We start from the raw sequence: 16,996 nt of genomic DNA, 5'->3' as shown, positions 1-16,996 counted from the left end.
GCACAATTAGAAGCGCTTGTTTCACCTCCGCTCCTCATTCCCCCTGCGAGATGAGCTGAACCAAAGGAGGATATCCACATCAGAACAAAGGATATCAACACACCACAGCCACAAACACTGCTTCAGGCAGTAACCACATGCCCTGCAGACAGTCAGAGGGGACCCTTCTGAGCTCATCACCAACCACCACTTGTATTATTCTCCTGGAGCATCATGCGTGGCCCTTGCACCTCAAAACAGCATGTAGCAACATTTAAGACAGTAAAACATAAAAAATTATCCTCTCTCTCTCTCCCTCCTCAAATGTTTCTGCTGTGCCAAAGTGTCAATTATTCCACAAGCAAAAGGCTAATACAAACCTGACCCTGCAGACAGCAAACAGCCTCATTAAACCCAATACGATGATTTATAGTGGCTGAGCACAGATTACTTCATTCCAGACAGGAAGAAAACACAGGCTTTTTGGTGCAAAGGACTGGCTTGGGTTGCTGGAAGTGTTCTAACTCCTCTTATTAGAGACTATTTCCTCTCCTACTGCTGGATCCTTTCCTGTCCATTACTGGTGACAATGACATGGCTGTAACTCTACACCTTTCAACACATTCTCAATTGAAAAGCCACAGGCATTTGTTTGCAAATAAAGAAGTTAGAATAAAATTATATCCTGAAGTCAGGAAGGGAAGGATAGTTCTGCAAGGTGAAATTCTCTCCCTTCTAGGAAAAGTCCTACCCTATTCTACTCTCCCTTCTTCTCCCCTACTAGTTTATCAAGCTCACAGACAATCAATCCTCAGAAAATGAGGAAAAGAGAATTTGCTGCCATTAACTCACTCCTATCAGCTTCATTTTCCAGGAAGAAATTTGAAGTAAATTCCTTTACCTTTGGGATTTCACAACATTTTTAGTTAGAGAGAAAACAAAAACACTTCCAAGGGAGGCCACTCTTTCCCTATAAAGTAAGGAAACTGTTTTCTCTGCTAAAACATTCTCCTTCAAGGGAAAACCCTTCTCTTCATGCCTCCCGAGCACAAAGGATAACCCAGGCAAATGTTCACTTCCTGCCTTAAGTCCACCCTGACACTTGGTACAAATTCTGCTGGTTTTCCCACTTGGCTTCTCCACCTGTCTCCACATTTCCACGCTCACGACTGCAGCGCTGACAGGCAAGCACTCAAACTCTATTGCAGAGGAAAGCAAAGCAAACAGCTCTGGTGCTTCCCAGCCATTATGCAAGGCACAGCAAACAGGACTTCGGGGGAAGTGGAAGTGTGTGCCAGCAGTACGCAGCGACGTTCTCTCCCCAACTGAAACTGAGGATTTCTCTAAAAAGTCACTTCCACCCCAACCAAGCATACCTGTGTTTCAGTCCATTTTAGGACAAAATACTGGGCAAACCAAAGGCACCCTGGTTCTCTGACCTCCGGCTGTGCCCATCCTACATACAAACACCAAAGCAAAGGCACCCTTCATCCCCAGCAGTCCAAGTCTCTTACCTTCCACTTCTTCTTCATCACATACATGTTTAAGGAAGGAAGCCCCTCTATCCAGTACTGCCTCGTCCTCCATCCTATAGTAATAGAAAAGAAAAAAGGAATGCTCAGACTTCTCCTGGAGCGAGCTGTTTGAACCAGCCCAAGTCCTGGGCAGGTTAACTTGCAAGCTGTTGTTCATGTTCCTGTGGGCACTCCAGTCCTCCTTCCAGTGCCTGCTGTTCCTTCATAGAGCTCCTTTCACATGGTGTTCGCTTTAAGCTGGCCTCACGTAGCTCCGATTCTGACCTTGAGAGAACATCAGTGGTGACAGGTGTGAACAAGGTAATCCCAGCTACAAGTCTTTGGGGGCTTTCCTGTTTGTTGTGTCTGCCTTTTTCCCCCCCTCCTCTTTTCTCCAAAAGGTACAGCCACACGGGCAGGCTTGGGGCTGTCTGTGCAGGAGCCGAGAGTTGGTGGGATGGCAGTTTGCCTCTGATGCCGCCCCAGCAGCGCAGGGAGGGGAGCAGGCACACCCCACAGGGCTCCAAGCACAGCCCCTAACAGCAGCACAGCACACTTGTCTGCTGGGAGCCCGGCTTTGGGTCACATGTTGGCCTTACAGAAATCTGACATATGAGGATTATCCCGAGACCGAGCTACAGTAAGTCAGATCATCACAGCAGTCATTTATGTGTGTCACCCATTCATTCATCCATTTGGGGAAGGGTTTTAGTGGCTGCCCTCCTTCCCCTCCCCTTTTCTCTCCACCTCTGATCTGCCTCTGTGGACAGCAGAGACTCCTAATTCCACGCTTCTGCCATCGCCGTGCTTCCACAGAGCCGCCCACAACTCCTGCTGCTGTGGTTCCCCCACAAAGTCAGACCCTGCCTGCGTTCCGAGGGTACATCTGCAAATCCACTCTTGACAAGCAAATGCAAAAATAATAAAATAATAATAAACAAAATTGGAACTGTGCTAAATAATCTCCTTAGAGGCTAAGTACACATTTGCTGCTCACTACTGGGCAGTCGCCATGGGAGCTTTCTATCCTAATACAGCTGAGACCAAGCTGGTCACTTGTTTTCATACCAAAAATCAGGCATAAAACACCACCTTTTCCTTATATTCCCTCAGGGGAATAGGGACAAACTCAGTTCAGAGTGAGACAAGGCCTTCAAAACTTCCTCCCATCCATATTCCATTCAAGATCCTTCTGAGAGCAGTAGCAGCAAACACTTGCAGATTATTTTAATGGAATATTCAAATTCAGGAGGGTATAAATACTGAACAGATGAATACAAAGAGCCCAGAATGCCTTAGGGTGTCTACCTTGCATGCCAATTCCTGGCTACCTAACTAGAAAATAAAAAATAAGACTCAGCCACAAAAGGAAGTACCAGAGCCCCATTTCACAAAAGCAGTACCTGAGCAGCCACTCTCCCACCTCTGCCAAGTTTTCCTCCACAGCTTTAGCCAGCTCCTCCTTCACAGAGGCTGTTTTCTGCCTGAACTCCAGGAGCCAGAGGATTTGAAGCAGAAATTTCCCTGAGCTAGAAAAGGTGCCATTCCCCAAGCAGCTGCTGTTGGGTGCAGAGGGGTGGGACGTGCTCCTTGCCAGCACAGCACACCAAGCCAGCACTCAGGAACACACCAGCCTCCCCTGAAAGCTCCAGCTCTTCATTAAATTATTTAAGGCTATTTACACATCTTTTCTAATGCAACAGAAAGGAACATATCCCTTGGATACCCTTGCCTGTTTGCAGTGATTGTGAAGGCACAGCTCCATATTTTTTTTATTATTTTTTCCTGCAAAGCAGCACAGTAGCTCCTTGCTATAAACTCAACTGGAAACATCTGGAACAGATGGGACTGGATTTCCAAACCAAACACAAACTACAGGAGTAGTTTATTCCTCTGTAAAGTCTGTACTTATCCTGGCATTCAGCTCCATTCCCTGGGCACTTACACACGTGCAGGTGTGTAACACACCTGTGTGTCCCACAGCTCTGCCTAAACACTGTGTCCCAAAACCAGCTGCTCCAGCCTAGGCAGCATCAGCCCAGGCATGGAGAAACTGAGTAGCAGCAATGCTTTAGTGCAGAGCAGAGAAAGGCAAAGGAAGGGAGCAACTTCCACTGCCTGCAAGGAATACAGTGCTGAGAATTCACCAGGTGCCATCTCCCTGTGTCAATGTCTGCTCATCTTCCCCATGGCAGCAGAGCATCCTCCCAAGCATCACCACAGCAGTGGGAATGGCCCCCACCTTCCCAGGAACAGGTTTATCACATTTAACAGCCAAGCTTTTTTAGCTCCAGAGGGCTGGAAAACTGCTCAGCAAGGCTGATGCTTTCCCTGAAACACGTATCTGAAGGAGTTGGGGGGTTTAAAGGGCCAGGAATAGAGCTTGGGCCACCTTGGCACAGCGCCCCAGCTCTAATCCACAGGAGTTTAGTGATTAGATTCCAAGCACCACCTCCCTTGACTTGGTCTTTTCTGCCCTTCTCAGATTATCACAGGATTTCTGTGGGCCAAAATCTAGCAAGAAAACATCCTTTACCAATTTGCACGGGGAAACTACTTCAGCCTTCTGGAATTTTTCAAATACCGTGAAATGGGAGTTGCAGAAATTAAAAAGAAAAAAAAAATAGTGACGTGGAACAACAAGAAAATCTTCCCTTGAGTCTTCAGGGGAAGACTGGCTGACTCCTGTTGGTGAAGCACTACAGCAAGACCACTATCCCATGAAGACACACATGGACTGGAGAGAAGAAAGCACATAAACATTTTTTGGGCCTCTGAAGAGAAATGTGCCTTTGGTTAAGCCTGATTTACCAACTCCTTGTTGGAAGGTAAAGGGGTTTTCAGACAATTTTTGTCGAGATCCACATCCTCGTGACTGCTGCTGCAACATTTTGGAAACAAACCTAAAAAAAAAAAATTAAAAAATATTGGGCTTCTATTTTCAGGATCTGACAGAATACTCTCCAGTGAAAAAACACAAACTGCTTGAGTAACTGGCCTCTCTGGGCCGATGATTAGATCAGTGCCAAACATTTTTAGAAATGATGTTATGTGTCAATAGCATTTGAACAAGAGTCACACACACGGCCAGCAGCAACTCTGCTCTGCCTGCAAAACGCCGGCAGACAAATCTCACAGACATATTCTGCCCAGCTACTCAGCAAGAACGAGACCAATTTAGTACCAGCAGGGATCCCGGACTTGCTAATGGCTGCGCTCACCTGCCAGCATCTGTTCTGCTCATCACAACATGAATTCTTCCTGCGGGCTCTGGCTGCAGCACCAAACCCTCGCACTGCATGGGGCAGGCAGCGCAAAGCAGCGAGTAACCTCGGAGTTAGCGTTCCCGCGCTCCTCCAGGCAGCGGCCGGCCGCCAGCTCCCCCGGGAGATGGAGTGCTGCCACCGCCCGGCTGCTCAGCTCCAGAGCTGCCAAACTTGGAAGACTGAGGGCAGGAGAGAGGGAAAGTGGTGTTTGGCGTAAATAAAAAGGACTGATGTGGCAACACGAGATGTTGCGCGGAGTCACAACCCGCCGGAGTGAATAAATGCCTAACAGAGCTGGGGAGCCAGAGGGGAGAGTTCCTGCTCACTGATAAGCTTTTACGATTCTGCCCATTTCCAACGGCTTTTGCAATCAGGAAGAAACCCCAGCAAACTCTGAACTGCACAAGGAAAAAGAAACGGAGCCAGTTCCGTAACTGGAGCAGCCTAACACAGAGCCGTGACAAAGTCACACTACAGAGCAGCCCAGCGAGCTGGGGCGCGGCGTGGGTCAGGGGCTGAGGGAGGGGGGAGAGCTCCAGGTCAGGGGCTGAGGGAGGGGCTGAGCTCCAGGTCAGGGGCTGAGGGAGAGCTCCAGGTCAGGGGCTGAGGGAGCAGGGAGAGCTCCAGGTCAGGGGCTGAGGGAGGGGCTGAGCTCCAGGTCAGGGGCTGAGGGAGAGCTCCAGGTCAGGGGCTGAGGGAGAGCTCCAGGTCAGGGGCTGAGGGAGAGCTCCAGGTCAGGGGCTGAGGGAGAGCTCCAGGTCAGGGGAGGGGAGGTCAGCAGTCAGGGGGAGGAGCCCTCCAGGTCAGGGGCTGAGGGAGGAGGGAGAGCTCCAGGTCAGGGGCTGAGGGAGAGCTCCAGGTCAGGGGCTGAGGGAGGAGGGAGAGCTCCAGGTCAGGGGCTGAGGGAGGAGGGAGAGCTCCAGGTCAGGGGCTGAGGGAGAGCTCCAGGTCAGGGGCTGAGGGAGAGCTCCAGGTCAGGGGCTGAGGGAGAGCTCCAGGTCAGGGGCTGAGGGAGAGCTCCAGGTCCCAGAGCAGCAGCGGGGGCAGCAGGGCTCCCAGCGGATCGGTGGGAGCTCTCAGCCCACCGGGAGCCTGCCCAGTCACACGGCACCCGCTGTGCCACGGCTCTGCCAGGCAGGTGTGGGAAGCTCTCCACTCTCCCGGGAAAGACGAGGGAAGAAAGATCTTCCTGAGCGTGCAGAGTCAACCAATCTGTTTGCTTCACAGAGCACAGCACCTGTCAAGACTGTTTTCCTCAGAAAACTACCGTGATCAAAGTGGAGTGGGAAGGCATGGATAGGGATGCTGCTGGAGAAAAGACAAACCCAAGCTTGTGGGGCACAGGGCATCACAGGCTAAGCTGTTTGGCAGGTCCCAAATCCCACAAGGTTTACCCCCAGATCTACCACAAACTGCTCCCCCACACCACATACCCCCAAACACAAAAGGAGAGACCTGTTCTGGTAGGGAACATCCACAACCCCACACTGCTCCCCACAGCTGTGACCAACACTATTTGTGACAACCAACATCATCCAACCCTCAACTACAGATGGATCAACAGAGATGGATCAGCCAGTCCTGAAGGCTCCCACAGACAGGACCTGGACCTGAGTAGAGAAAAGAGCCACCAAAGGCTTCCCTGGCAGTGACACCCAGCACCATCTCCAAGCCACCCAGGTTAGATGCCAAGTGCAGGAATGACTCAGCAAGCCAAACAGGCTGCTTCTGTCAGAGGGCTGGGGGGAGACAGAGATAACATTATTCCTTCTCTCTGCAACCTGTGAAGCATTCAGACACTGCAACTGTAGTGGCCAAGTAAACAGGAAACCAGGAAGGAGACTGGGTCCCAGCTGATGCTCTCACAGTCCATATGCAAATGCGTGAATAAACAGACCTAATGTGACTGATTCCATTTTATGGCCCTGATGCATTCTGGTTTTCTCACATACTTGCATATGGGCTCTATCACACAGAAAAAAAAGAGCTTCTGACTATACTCAGCACAGCCTGGTTGATGCACTTTTGGAACATGTTGCCAAATTTATCCTGGATGCATTTTCCCCTGTCAGCTCTAAAGCAGCATTTATTTACAAGCTTTCTCAGCAAAAGGCTGTAGTCAGCCAGAGCAAAGCAGGACAGAACCCTCTGCTTTCACACAAAGAACTTGCACCGTAATATTTATAAACCAAATAAATTCCCAATTAAATAATCTCATTAGGTGAAATGTTTCCCTCTACGGAGGTGTCCTCAGGGATTGAAATTAAGTCCCGTGACAGGATTTAAATAGGAGTCTCAGTTCTTGACTAAATCTTGTTTTCAAAACCTCTTACAGACTGGAACGTCAAGAACTCTAAATGTTTTACCTCAGCTCACAGGTGAAGTCTGTGAGAGCACCTTCCTGAAACCAAGATAAGAACCATTTGAATTCATGATGGCAAAATCAGTTCCATCACCTGGATTTCAATTTTGATCTCGGGAGAACTCTTGAAGCTGGCTATGTTCCAAAAATGAAGTAACTACTAGGAAAAGCAATTAGGAGCGAATGAAGTAACAGCTTTCTTCTGCACAAACAATAAAGTAACACTATCAAAACACAGGGAACTATACGGTGAACGCTGTCATTGGATGTCAGAGCAGGTGTAACAGTTGAAGCCTTGGCTTCATTGTGATTACATGACTTAGCATAAAATGACAGGACTATAAAAACTGATAAAGTCAGCTGCCTCTTCAGCTGGGGACTCTGCAACAGCAAGGCTGCCTTGCACTCCAGCTTCATGTGAGAGCGGCAGGATCTCAGTGCAAGCCCCTCTCCAGGACAGGGTCAATCTCTGCTGCTGAGCACCTGGCTCCTGACACATCCCACATCCATCTGCTGTATTTCATGGAGCTACAGCCAGGAAAAGGTACAGAGACACCCTGTAAGGAACTCGAGCTTGCTCTTTGGCAGCAGCTTTGGGGGATGGAATCAAATGAGATGAATCCACAGGAAGAAGTGATTCTGGACTGCAAATATTATGAATGTATCTGAGGATAACATAAACCAGACATTTTTGTAGCTTTGTTTCCTGGAATGGGTGTAATAGAAACCACCAAAAAAAGCTTTTTTCTCTAGAGGCAGAGGGGCATCAGGTTTTAAACCCATAAGCAGCAGTGGATTTTTCCTAAAAATTATTATTTCAAGCCAGCCTGTGGCATCTGAACTATTTTTGGCTATTTATTACCGTGACAATGTCATGTCCTGTAATATTTTTGTTAGAGTTTTATGCCTGAGAGGCAACTTCTTATTTGACTGCGCATCTATTTGAAATAAGTGCTTGTTTATGCAGTAGCTGCTCCTTGTTCCAGGCTCCTGTAAGAGCTCTTTTTGAGCAATCTGTGACTAAGTGTGCTGTGTCACACACAGGAGCAGGTACCACGGGCTAAGAAGCAGAGCAATGTTTCAAGTGTGTATTTGACATCAGCTCAGCACACAATTTTCAAAGTGTGGGAGATCTGGATACACCTATAGAGAAACCTGGACAAAGAAACAGCAACTGCAGGAAACTTCCACCATCTGCTGCATATTGCTCACCTGGAATCTCAAAAGCAAGGCATGGGAAACCTGATGCTGAGGCAAATTCCCAACTGTAAATGAGGATGTTAGAGCGGGCAGCCTGGTCCTGTGTCTAAAAGCAGAGGGTTATCTGGGCTGGGCGGTGCTGGGTTTAAGTTCATTTCCCACTGGGCAAAGGAACAGGCAGTGTGTACAATGAGGGGTGGGGCAGCACACCACTGGCACCACTCGCCCAGGGCTGCTTTTCTTCAGGGAAAACAACCCAGCATGCTCAGTCCTGGCTCCCCAGCAAGCAGCTAGCTCCTGCACTTGTCCTCTCCTGTGATTGCTTTTGAGGGGGGAAAGTTCTCCATAGCAATCACATCACACAAAAGGTGTGAGACCAGCCCATAGCTTCATCTCTGGAATTACAGTCTGAAGCTTTTCCCTTCCCTCAGGCTTCAGACTATCAAATGCACAGCTCCTAGAGCTGCATATTGTCCCACCAACCACCTCCAAGATGCTGAAGCCCCTCTAAAAGCATCACAAATCACTGGACCACAGATGGTAACATGGGTACAGGGCATGTGCTGGCTTCCTGCTGCAAGGAGGACAGGCAAGACCTGATCCAGCACAATCCAGACCTGAGCTCTGGCTGGCAGAGGCAGAAAGCCTGGTTGTATAAAACACTTTGGACACATCTGAAGCAGCCAAGGGAGCTAATGCACTCTCAGCACTTCCCAGAGTGCAGGCGCAGCGTTTCTGATCCAGTTCTTGGCATTCTAAAGCAATACATGGATTCACAATATGCTGGTTTCAAAAACATAATCCAGCATCATCAAGGATATTTTTAACATGGATCATTTTGGGAATCTGGTTAACCACTCGCACGGTGTTACACAAGCAGGAACTCCTCAAAGTGCACTTATCCCAAACCATGCAAACTTTACCTGGTTACTAGATGATGGTCTCTGTAAAAATGCAGTTCTTCCACCTTGGAGCAGTTGCTCCAAAGTAGGAAGGGATGTGATACCAGCTGAGTTCACCTCCAAAGGAGTGCGGAGAGAGCACACTGCTGTAAAACTTAAAGAGAAAGGCAAAGCCATCCAAACCAAATGTCAGCACACACACACGACTCAGGCAGAAGAAAGGACCCCCAAAATATTAGACAAGGAAAAAAACCAGTGGAATTGGGACCTCATCCCCACTTGAGAGCCAGCTGCTCATCCAGAAGACTTTACAGTGACCATTCCCAGGGGTGATGAGACAAAATCTCATCAAAGGAAGGTCACTGGCATTGGTCCTGGTGCATGCATCAAATCCTAATTCAATAATAGTCACTCAAAACTAATGCAGACCTGAGAGTCAGAAACACAAACAGCCAGATTTGAAACTAAATGCCCTTATTGCCTTCACTGGCTGCATTGGGAAGAAAAAAAATGAAAAAAAACAACCAAAACCCAAAGGAAAAAAAAAAAAACCAAAACACAAAAAACCACAAAAACACCCCAAAAAACCACAAATCCACAAGCCGGTGGAAGCTTATGCAGATAAAGAAATACTTCCTGACAGAAGAGGAGAAAAGGGAGTGAAATGCAAAAGCAAGTAATTTTATAAGTTGAGACTGAATTGGCAAAAAGAATTTCACCACTTCCACCAATTTAAGCTCCAGTCAGAAGAGAGTCAGTCACAGCCCAGAGCAGCACAGACCCAGGTAGCCATTCTGTCTCCCAAGAGTGCCAAGTGCTCAAGGAAACACTGATTACACCAGCACAAACCACAGAGCCAGAAGGATACAGGTCCCTCACAAGTGATACCCACGAGGATCACTAAGGAGAAACACAACTGCAAGTGACAATTCCCTTTCACATGGCCACAGATCGTGCTCCTGCTCCTCGGAGAGCATCTGCTGTGCCTTCTGGGGGCTGTGATCAGGCTGTTGGGACAGCCACACGCGTGGTGTCTGGCTATCACTGGACATGATATAGATATTATATCACTAGATATTATATAGTCTACCTACAGGCAGGAAAACTTCCCCTCCTCAAAATGTCACATGGTATAAGAGGGGCAGATTGGTAGGAAACAGCTGTTCCAGAGCACCGGCAGCCATTGGGATATGACACAGTCTGGGGGAACCTCACTGCCATGGACACTAGCCCACAGAGAGCTCATCCACACAGCCACACACTTGACAGGGGCTGCAGAGACAGCAGAGGGGGATTTTGTACACTTCAAAGGTCACCGGAGCGTGGAGCAAAGCATCACCTTCGGGTGCCCCTTGCCCCTGGGGGCACGCAGCTCGTGAGAGCAGGGCGTCGTGTTGGCCCGCCTGACGCCTGAGCTGGGGCGCGTGATGGCAGCGAGCAGCGGGCCAGCCCCTGACCCCTACCCCCAGCCCTGCAGAGCAATTAGTCATTAATGAGAGCCTGGCCCAGGGCAGGCAGGGCACATGATTGCGTTCTCACGGCGTTAGTCAGCAGCGTGGCGATACGGGCTCCTTCCGCAGGACACCAGCTCCAGCAGGACGAACATGATGCAGCATAAAAGCACAGTGCTATGAGCAGACAACGCATGATCCTGCATAAGGCAATCCATTTAGCAATGCTCAACCCACCCCACCAGCAAAATCTGTTTGCTTCTGGACTGGCATTTTGCTCCATGGGGCAGTCTAGTTCTTAATTTGGTTCTCAGTGCCCTAAAGCTGGGTTTACTGTATCCTCCAACCACAGCCAGGAGTGCAGAACCCAACTGCTGAGCAGGCAACTCCAAGCTTTAACAAGACTGTCCTCTACGTGACATCCATTTAAGGGCAGCTCAAAATAGACTTATTCATATCAGCCTAAAACAAGACTGTGAAGAAAACAACAACCCGAGAGCTGAAAAGCCATCTCTTGCCAGAAAGCACTCACAGCTACTTCTTCTGAACTCCTTCCTTGTGACCCATCAGTGCTGTCCAGAAGAACAACTTGTGGCACAAAGCTGGTAGGAGCACAGCGATGCTGATAAGCAGCGCTGCTGCAGGATGCCCCGTGGCCTCCAAAGTAACCTAACCACCAGGACAATGGCTACTGAGCTTGGACAAAAAGCCAAGCAGACTTCTGCAAGGGAAGACAAAATGAGACTTTAACATCAGTCTTTCTTTCAGGGTCTGAAAAACTTCATCTGCTCTAGGAATGGACTATGAAAAAAATCTTTCTCTGGATAGAGAAAACCTAAAAAATTAAGATCATTTGCATCTTCCTTCACCAAAGGAAGGCTACTCAGCCTCCTCTACTGCCACTTACACAAGTTTGTCACTGCAATGAGCTCCTCTCCCTGCATGGTAGCTGGCTCCCTCTGACTCCACATCATTAGTCCATAAGCATGAACTTCCCAGGCATTCCTCAAATGTTCTCTTCAGATTTCCCATGTGCCTGTACAATTCAGCCCTGTACCCATTAGGGTTTCAAGCCACAGTGTTTTAACATGAGCAAGTGCTATAAAAAATATTTAATAGGTCCCACATTCTCTTCCCTCTTCCTCCAGAACTCTGTATAAAGCAAGAGTTGCTACTTGTGTTTTAGGAACGATAAACTCAAAGGCATCCTCAAGAACCGCATCAGATTTAACATTCTGTGCTGCTCTGCCTGGGAGAGAATGAATGGGGTACAGCTAATTTTCCTCTCAGGATCTAGTATGGATTTGTGCTGGAAACACACAATTCACAGATGGGAATTGACCAATGTTGTAGTTCCTGCCGTGGGAGCGAGTGGTGCAGCGCTTGGTGGCCAGCTGGGGTTAAATGAGGACAGTCCTTTTTGCCGTCCAGTACAGGGCACAAAGGGTTCAAAATAACGGCAGATTTGACTGGAATGTGCTAGGTGGAATTTACAGCTGTCATAGCCGTATGGATACTAATCAGCAGGCTCCTGCCTTGCCATGGGCACGCCCGCCTGGCTGCACGTGGTGCCTGGAGGTGGTCAGGAGCAGCTTTTGCTTTCGGTGCTCCCCGCGGTGCCTCTCAGGCTGCTCTGCCGGGCCTGGGAGCGCTCTGATAACAGCAATGACGACGACGTGCCCAGGCTGGCGGGGCCCAGCACAGGGCTACGGTGCTGCTGTCCTGGGGAGGCTGCAGCTCCAGTGGGAGCTTGAGCCAACGGGCTGTGACCTGTGATGACACCCCAAAGGATAACCCCAGACTGGAGAAGGTACATCTCCAAGCATCTGGCCAGGCCCACACTGCAGCAGGTACACCTTGAAGCATCGGTGGCTGTGCATGGGGACATGCGGGAGTCCCTCACAGCTCGTGTCAATCACCCATCTGCTTTCATCCTCTTTTCCACATGCATCTGCCTAAAACACTGGAGGAAGCCATTCTTTCAGAAGAAGCCTCTTTCTGTAACAGACCTAAAACAGTTTGCTTTGGTAATAGATATTCATAAAAGCACAAGCAGCTTTTCCACTCCTTTTTTAAGTTGTCAGGACCACCATGGCTGAACCCAGACATGGTCATCAGTCACATTTCTTGGAGACACCTGTTAACAAAGAAAAGCTTTATGCCCAGCACCTAATTGCAACATGGCTGTTTAAAGGTAAACGGAAAATGGGCTACAGTAACATTAAATCCCAGTTATCTGCGTCCATTATCTTGCATTTTTTTATTGCTAAGCCGAATGACTGGTCTGGGAACAGAGCCAGAAAAGTTGGGCTGATACCACAGATCAAGACTCCATAGATATTTCTGAGAATTACAAGTTAAGGGTCACATCCAGAACTGATCTGAGTGCTCCACAAAAGTCCACAAGTACCTTCCCTGAATCACAAGTCAAGCCTTTCCAGGAAAATATTGCTGCTGGCAACCCAAGGCATTACTAGACCAGAAATACTTAATGCAAAGGTGTCCTACTCACCACTTAGAATTTAAAAGGCAAAAACAGGTTTATTCAAGAAGCGTGGCTCCATTTGTAGAAAAGTTACTACAGAAACTTTCAGAGTTCACAGGAATCTCTACACTGCCACATTTCTGAGGATTCAGGGGACATCCAGGTTACTTGCTGGGAGAGACACTGAGCTTATGTTGTTTTTTCAATGCTTTTTAACAAATTAAGTTGAATAGCTAATGTTCAGTGAACTCGGCTCTTTTAGCTTGATCTTTAATTCGAGTAATTATTTTAAAAGCTGGAGACACGATCTCCCTTTACTCAGTCTCTGGAGAGGATTCTGACACTGGAACACACAGTTGGGATTTTTTCACAGGGCTGTTTTGCAGCATATTCTCTTTCAACAAAATTTAGACACTGTATTCCTGGCAAAGGGAAGAGAGCCGTGATCCAAGCAAAACTTGGGAAATACAGAGCTCTTCCTTCTGCAGCAATTCCTGCCGTTTCACTGTTTTGTTCACAGGTCCAGAGCGTCCATCCCAGGTTAAATTGCAGTACAAGGACAGCAGCTACATGCCCATTCCTCCAAGTTCTACTGCAAACAGGAGCAAGCCATGAAGCTGAGCACTGAGAGCATCCTGCCCGGAGCTCCGTGCCCACAGCAGCCGAGCAAGGGCGCCTGGGCTTGCCTTGCCAATGAAGCACGGGCCTAAGCCCACGCTCCAGCCCAGGCTTGCTCGCATTCCTTCCATGCTAGCAGGCTCTCAGGCTCAACTTCAGAGCACTGCCAAGGTGGCAACACAGAGCCCAGCAGACCCAAAGCTCAGCAAGGTGCCTGGTACAAGCCAGAACCCTCCAGAGCACCACAGCTGGAACTGCACACCCGCCTCATCAGGCACAGTGCAAAACCTCTTCTGCAGGAAAAGCCCAATGGACACAGAAGGCCTTCTCCAAGCTTGTATGACATGGGAGCTGTACATCATGGGAGACAGCCTGCCTTTGCTTCTAAAGCCCAGCTTCTGTATAGAAATTGATCATTCACCAATGATTAAAAGGGAGAAACACTTTTGCTCTTGGGCAACAAAAATCTCCCTTCCAAGCACATTCCAGTGATGTACCAATAACACGGTACAAATGAGATACAAATGCACTCTGAAATGGAGAGCAAAGTACATCTTCCAAAAATTCACTGATATCATCTGACAGGTGAACTGGGAGTGCAAAGACAAGCTAGGCAGGTGGACAAATACTGGCTCTAAGTCCATTCCAACTCTACTCTAAATCAATACTCTATTCTACAGTTTCTCTCTAACACCACCCTCCAAGTGCCTATCAAAGATGCACTCAAGACTTTGCACTGGTCTTTCATTGATTTCCAACCCCACCCTGCAAGCAGCTCATGGGTGCAATGCAGACTTTGTCCCTGCACCCCTCTGGCCCCATTTGATTAATTCTCCCCACACACTGTCCTATCTCAGCCCACATTTCTTCCGTTCATGCCAGTGGAACTACTCATGCAGGACTCTCCCCAGCACAGCACTTCAGCATGGCCTCAAAGGCCAGTGAGTTGAATTGCCTCAAGGCCAGAAGTCACCTGCACTGAAGTATTTTGTGGGACTAAGGGAGCAGCTCCGCATTTCCAACCTTTCTCGCTTCACTGACACTCCATCACCAGCACTACTGTGCCCATGAAACCCCACACCGACACATCTCCTGGGACAATACTGCTCAAACCCCATCACTGCTCACCTAAGACATCATGAGATGCCAAACAATGGATGTGGAACACTGCCACGGCACCACATGCTGGCTCGCTGTGCCATCGAGGCTCTGGAACGGGGCTTTGCTGGGGACACAAGAGAACAAAGCCCCATCTATTTTCCCCTGGGGATGATTGTTCCTGCCCAGAAGAACACACAGGCGGCTCTGTTGAGCAGGGCTGCCAGTCTTGAGCTGTTCTCTGCGTCTGCTGAATGTACGAAGTGTCAGCCAGGAAAGCGAGCTCAGACTAGACAAATTTAACAAGAATTTAGGTAACATCTGCTTCAAGATGACCACAATTGCTAACTCTGAGACCTCAGCAAAATGTGCAGGTCCAATTCCTGTGTGTAAGAAATACACTTCAATTCCAGTGCAACAGACAGGTTTGATGTGCTCCAATGCCACTTTTCATTGAGCTACTGAGCAACTACTTCCCAGCTTCATTCTTATCAACCTCATATTTAGCAGCCTTGATGAAAAGACCTTTACGCTTACATCTAAGGGCTGACAATGTGTCTGAAGTGTTATACAGCCACTGGTACAATAAAAGCAATTAACTTTTGCAACCTTCTGTTCAAGGTTAAGAGTTGAAATGAGCTCAGTAAACCTTCAAGATGTGATTAAAATGAAGTAAAAACTTATGAAAAAAAACTTAGGAGGAAAACACCATAATCTTCAAGTTGAACACACCTTTGAAAAAGAGACCCAAGTTCCGTTTCTGCATCTACTGTACAAAAGAGAAAAAACGGAAAAATTTTAGTAAAGATGAGTAGTTGGCACGCAAGACTTCAGTTGTCATCCTTGCTGTCAGATTACACATCTGCACAGTCACCAAAATCAAAGCTTTTGCATATTCCGCTCAGAAAAAGAAGCAGAAAAAGACAGAACACACCACAGGAATAACTCCTATGTGAAAAAAGCCAAAAATCTGTTGGACATGCAAACCCACCAGGACTTCTTGCATAATACCAGCTCATTGTAATAACTTTCAAAAGAAAGTAAAATTCCATCTCCCCTGGGGAAAAATCACATCAAATATCAGCAACTTCACAGATGAGCAGCAGTCACCTCGCAGAGGTCAAAAGCAGAGGTACCATGGCTCTGTATTATTTATAGATTATATATAAGTTTATTAATAATAACATAATAATAACTATAATTTGAATAAAATGAAATAGCTTTTATAATCATCATTAATAACAGAATGAAGGGATTTGAGAAATCCTCAGTCTTAAAAGAAGTCATGGAACAATTCCCACCACCAAGTTCTTCAACTCACTTTGGCATGCCAGAAGTATGGATCAATACTTATGAAAGGAAAATTAAAGCTTATTTCAATATAGAATTAATACAGAGTATTTAGCAACTATTTATTTTATGCTAGCAAAACAGAAATAGGATCCTGTTCCCCCATAAAAGTAGTTATATAATACAGCTAGGATTTGAAACACTTGGAAAATTCTCTTCCCCCACTAAAAGGATTTCCTTAGGAGTAGAAAATATACAGATCAGCCATATTCTCTCTCTCTCCATATGTATTTATATATATAAATAATAAATCTATTTTAAATCCACCCCTCAGTCTCTGTTTTACTTTGGCAGCAGTATGAACTTTCCTAAGAGCACACGTTTCTGGAATGCAGAAGCTGAAAGTTCATTTGTGCCGCAGATTCAAAGAATTCTGATATTGGTGACATGGAATCGACTCTTCTGGTTTTTCTGGTGAGAAAATTCAGACAAAACCAGGGCTGTTTGCAATCTCCTCTGCTGTGCTCAGAAGGCTCAGCCATACTCCAACAGCATGGATCTACATGCCTACTGAATTTGGACAGAAATCCACTGTTCCGAATCAAACAGAACGCCAAGAACTGAGATGTAGCTTTCTCTGATTTTCAAATTTCTCATAAATCTCCATGCAACCTCACCGCACTGCCAGTCCCTATGGCAAGCTCAAATACGTTCCTTATGCGAAAGACTCACAATTGTGTATGTAATTCAAAGACATTTTTATTCTCTTCAGTTAATGTAATTAAGCCATTGACAAGCGAGAACTCTGCAGCTTTTTACTTATGCTACGCA

General features: G+C 47.4%; 1 protein-coding gene across 5 annotated transcripts in view; it reads right to left on the bottom strand.

The window, feature by feature from the left end:
* The window catches only part of SLC4A4 (solute carrier family 4 member 4), a 146,690-nt gene that overhangs the window by 94,109 nt on the left and 35,585 nt on the right, over window positions 1-16,996 (bottom strand). For all 5 annotated transcript variants that reach the window (XM_018923526.3, XM_018923525.3, XM_018923527.3 and 2 more), the window contains one exon: window positions 1,494-1,567. In XM_018923526.3, coding sequence (XP_018779071.1) covers window positions 1,494-1,567 — 74 coding nt within the window. The remainder of the gene's footprint in view (window positions 1-1,493; window positions 1,568-16,996) is intronic.

The sequence above is a fragment of the Serinus canaria genome, chromosome 4 (assembly GCF_022539315.1).
Source record: "Serinus canaria isolate serCan28SL12 chromosome 4, serCan2020, whole genome shotgun sequence".
NCBI lineage: Eukaryota > Metazoa > Chordata > Aves > Passeriformes > Fringillidae > Serinus > Serinus canaria.
The sequence above is the reverse complement of the archived record's forward strand: the minus strand, read 5'-3'. Positions and strand labels throughout refer to the sequence as shown.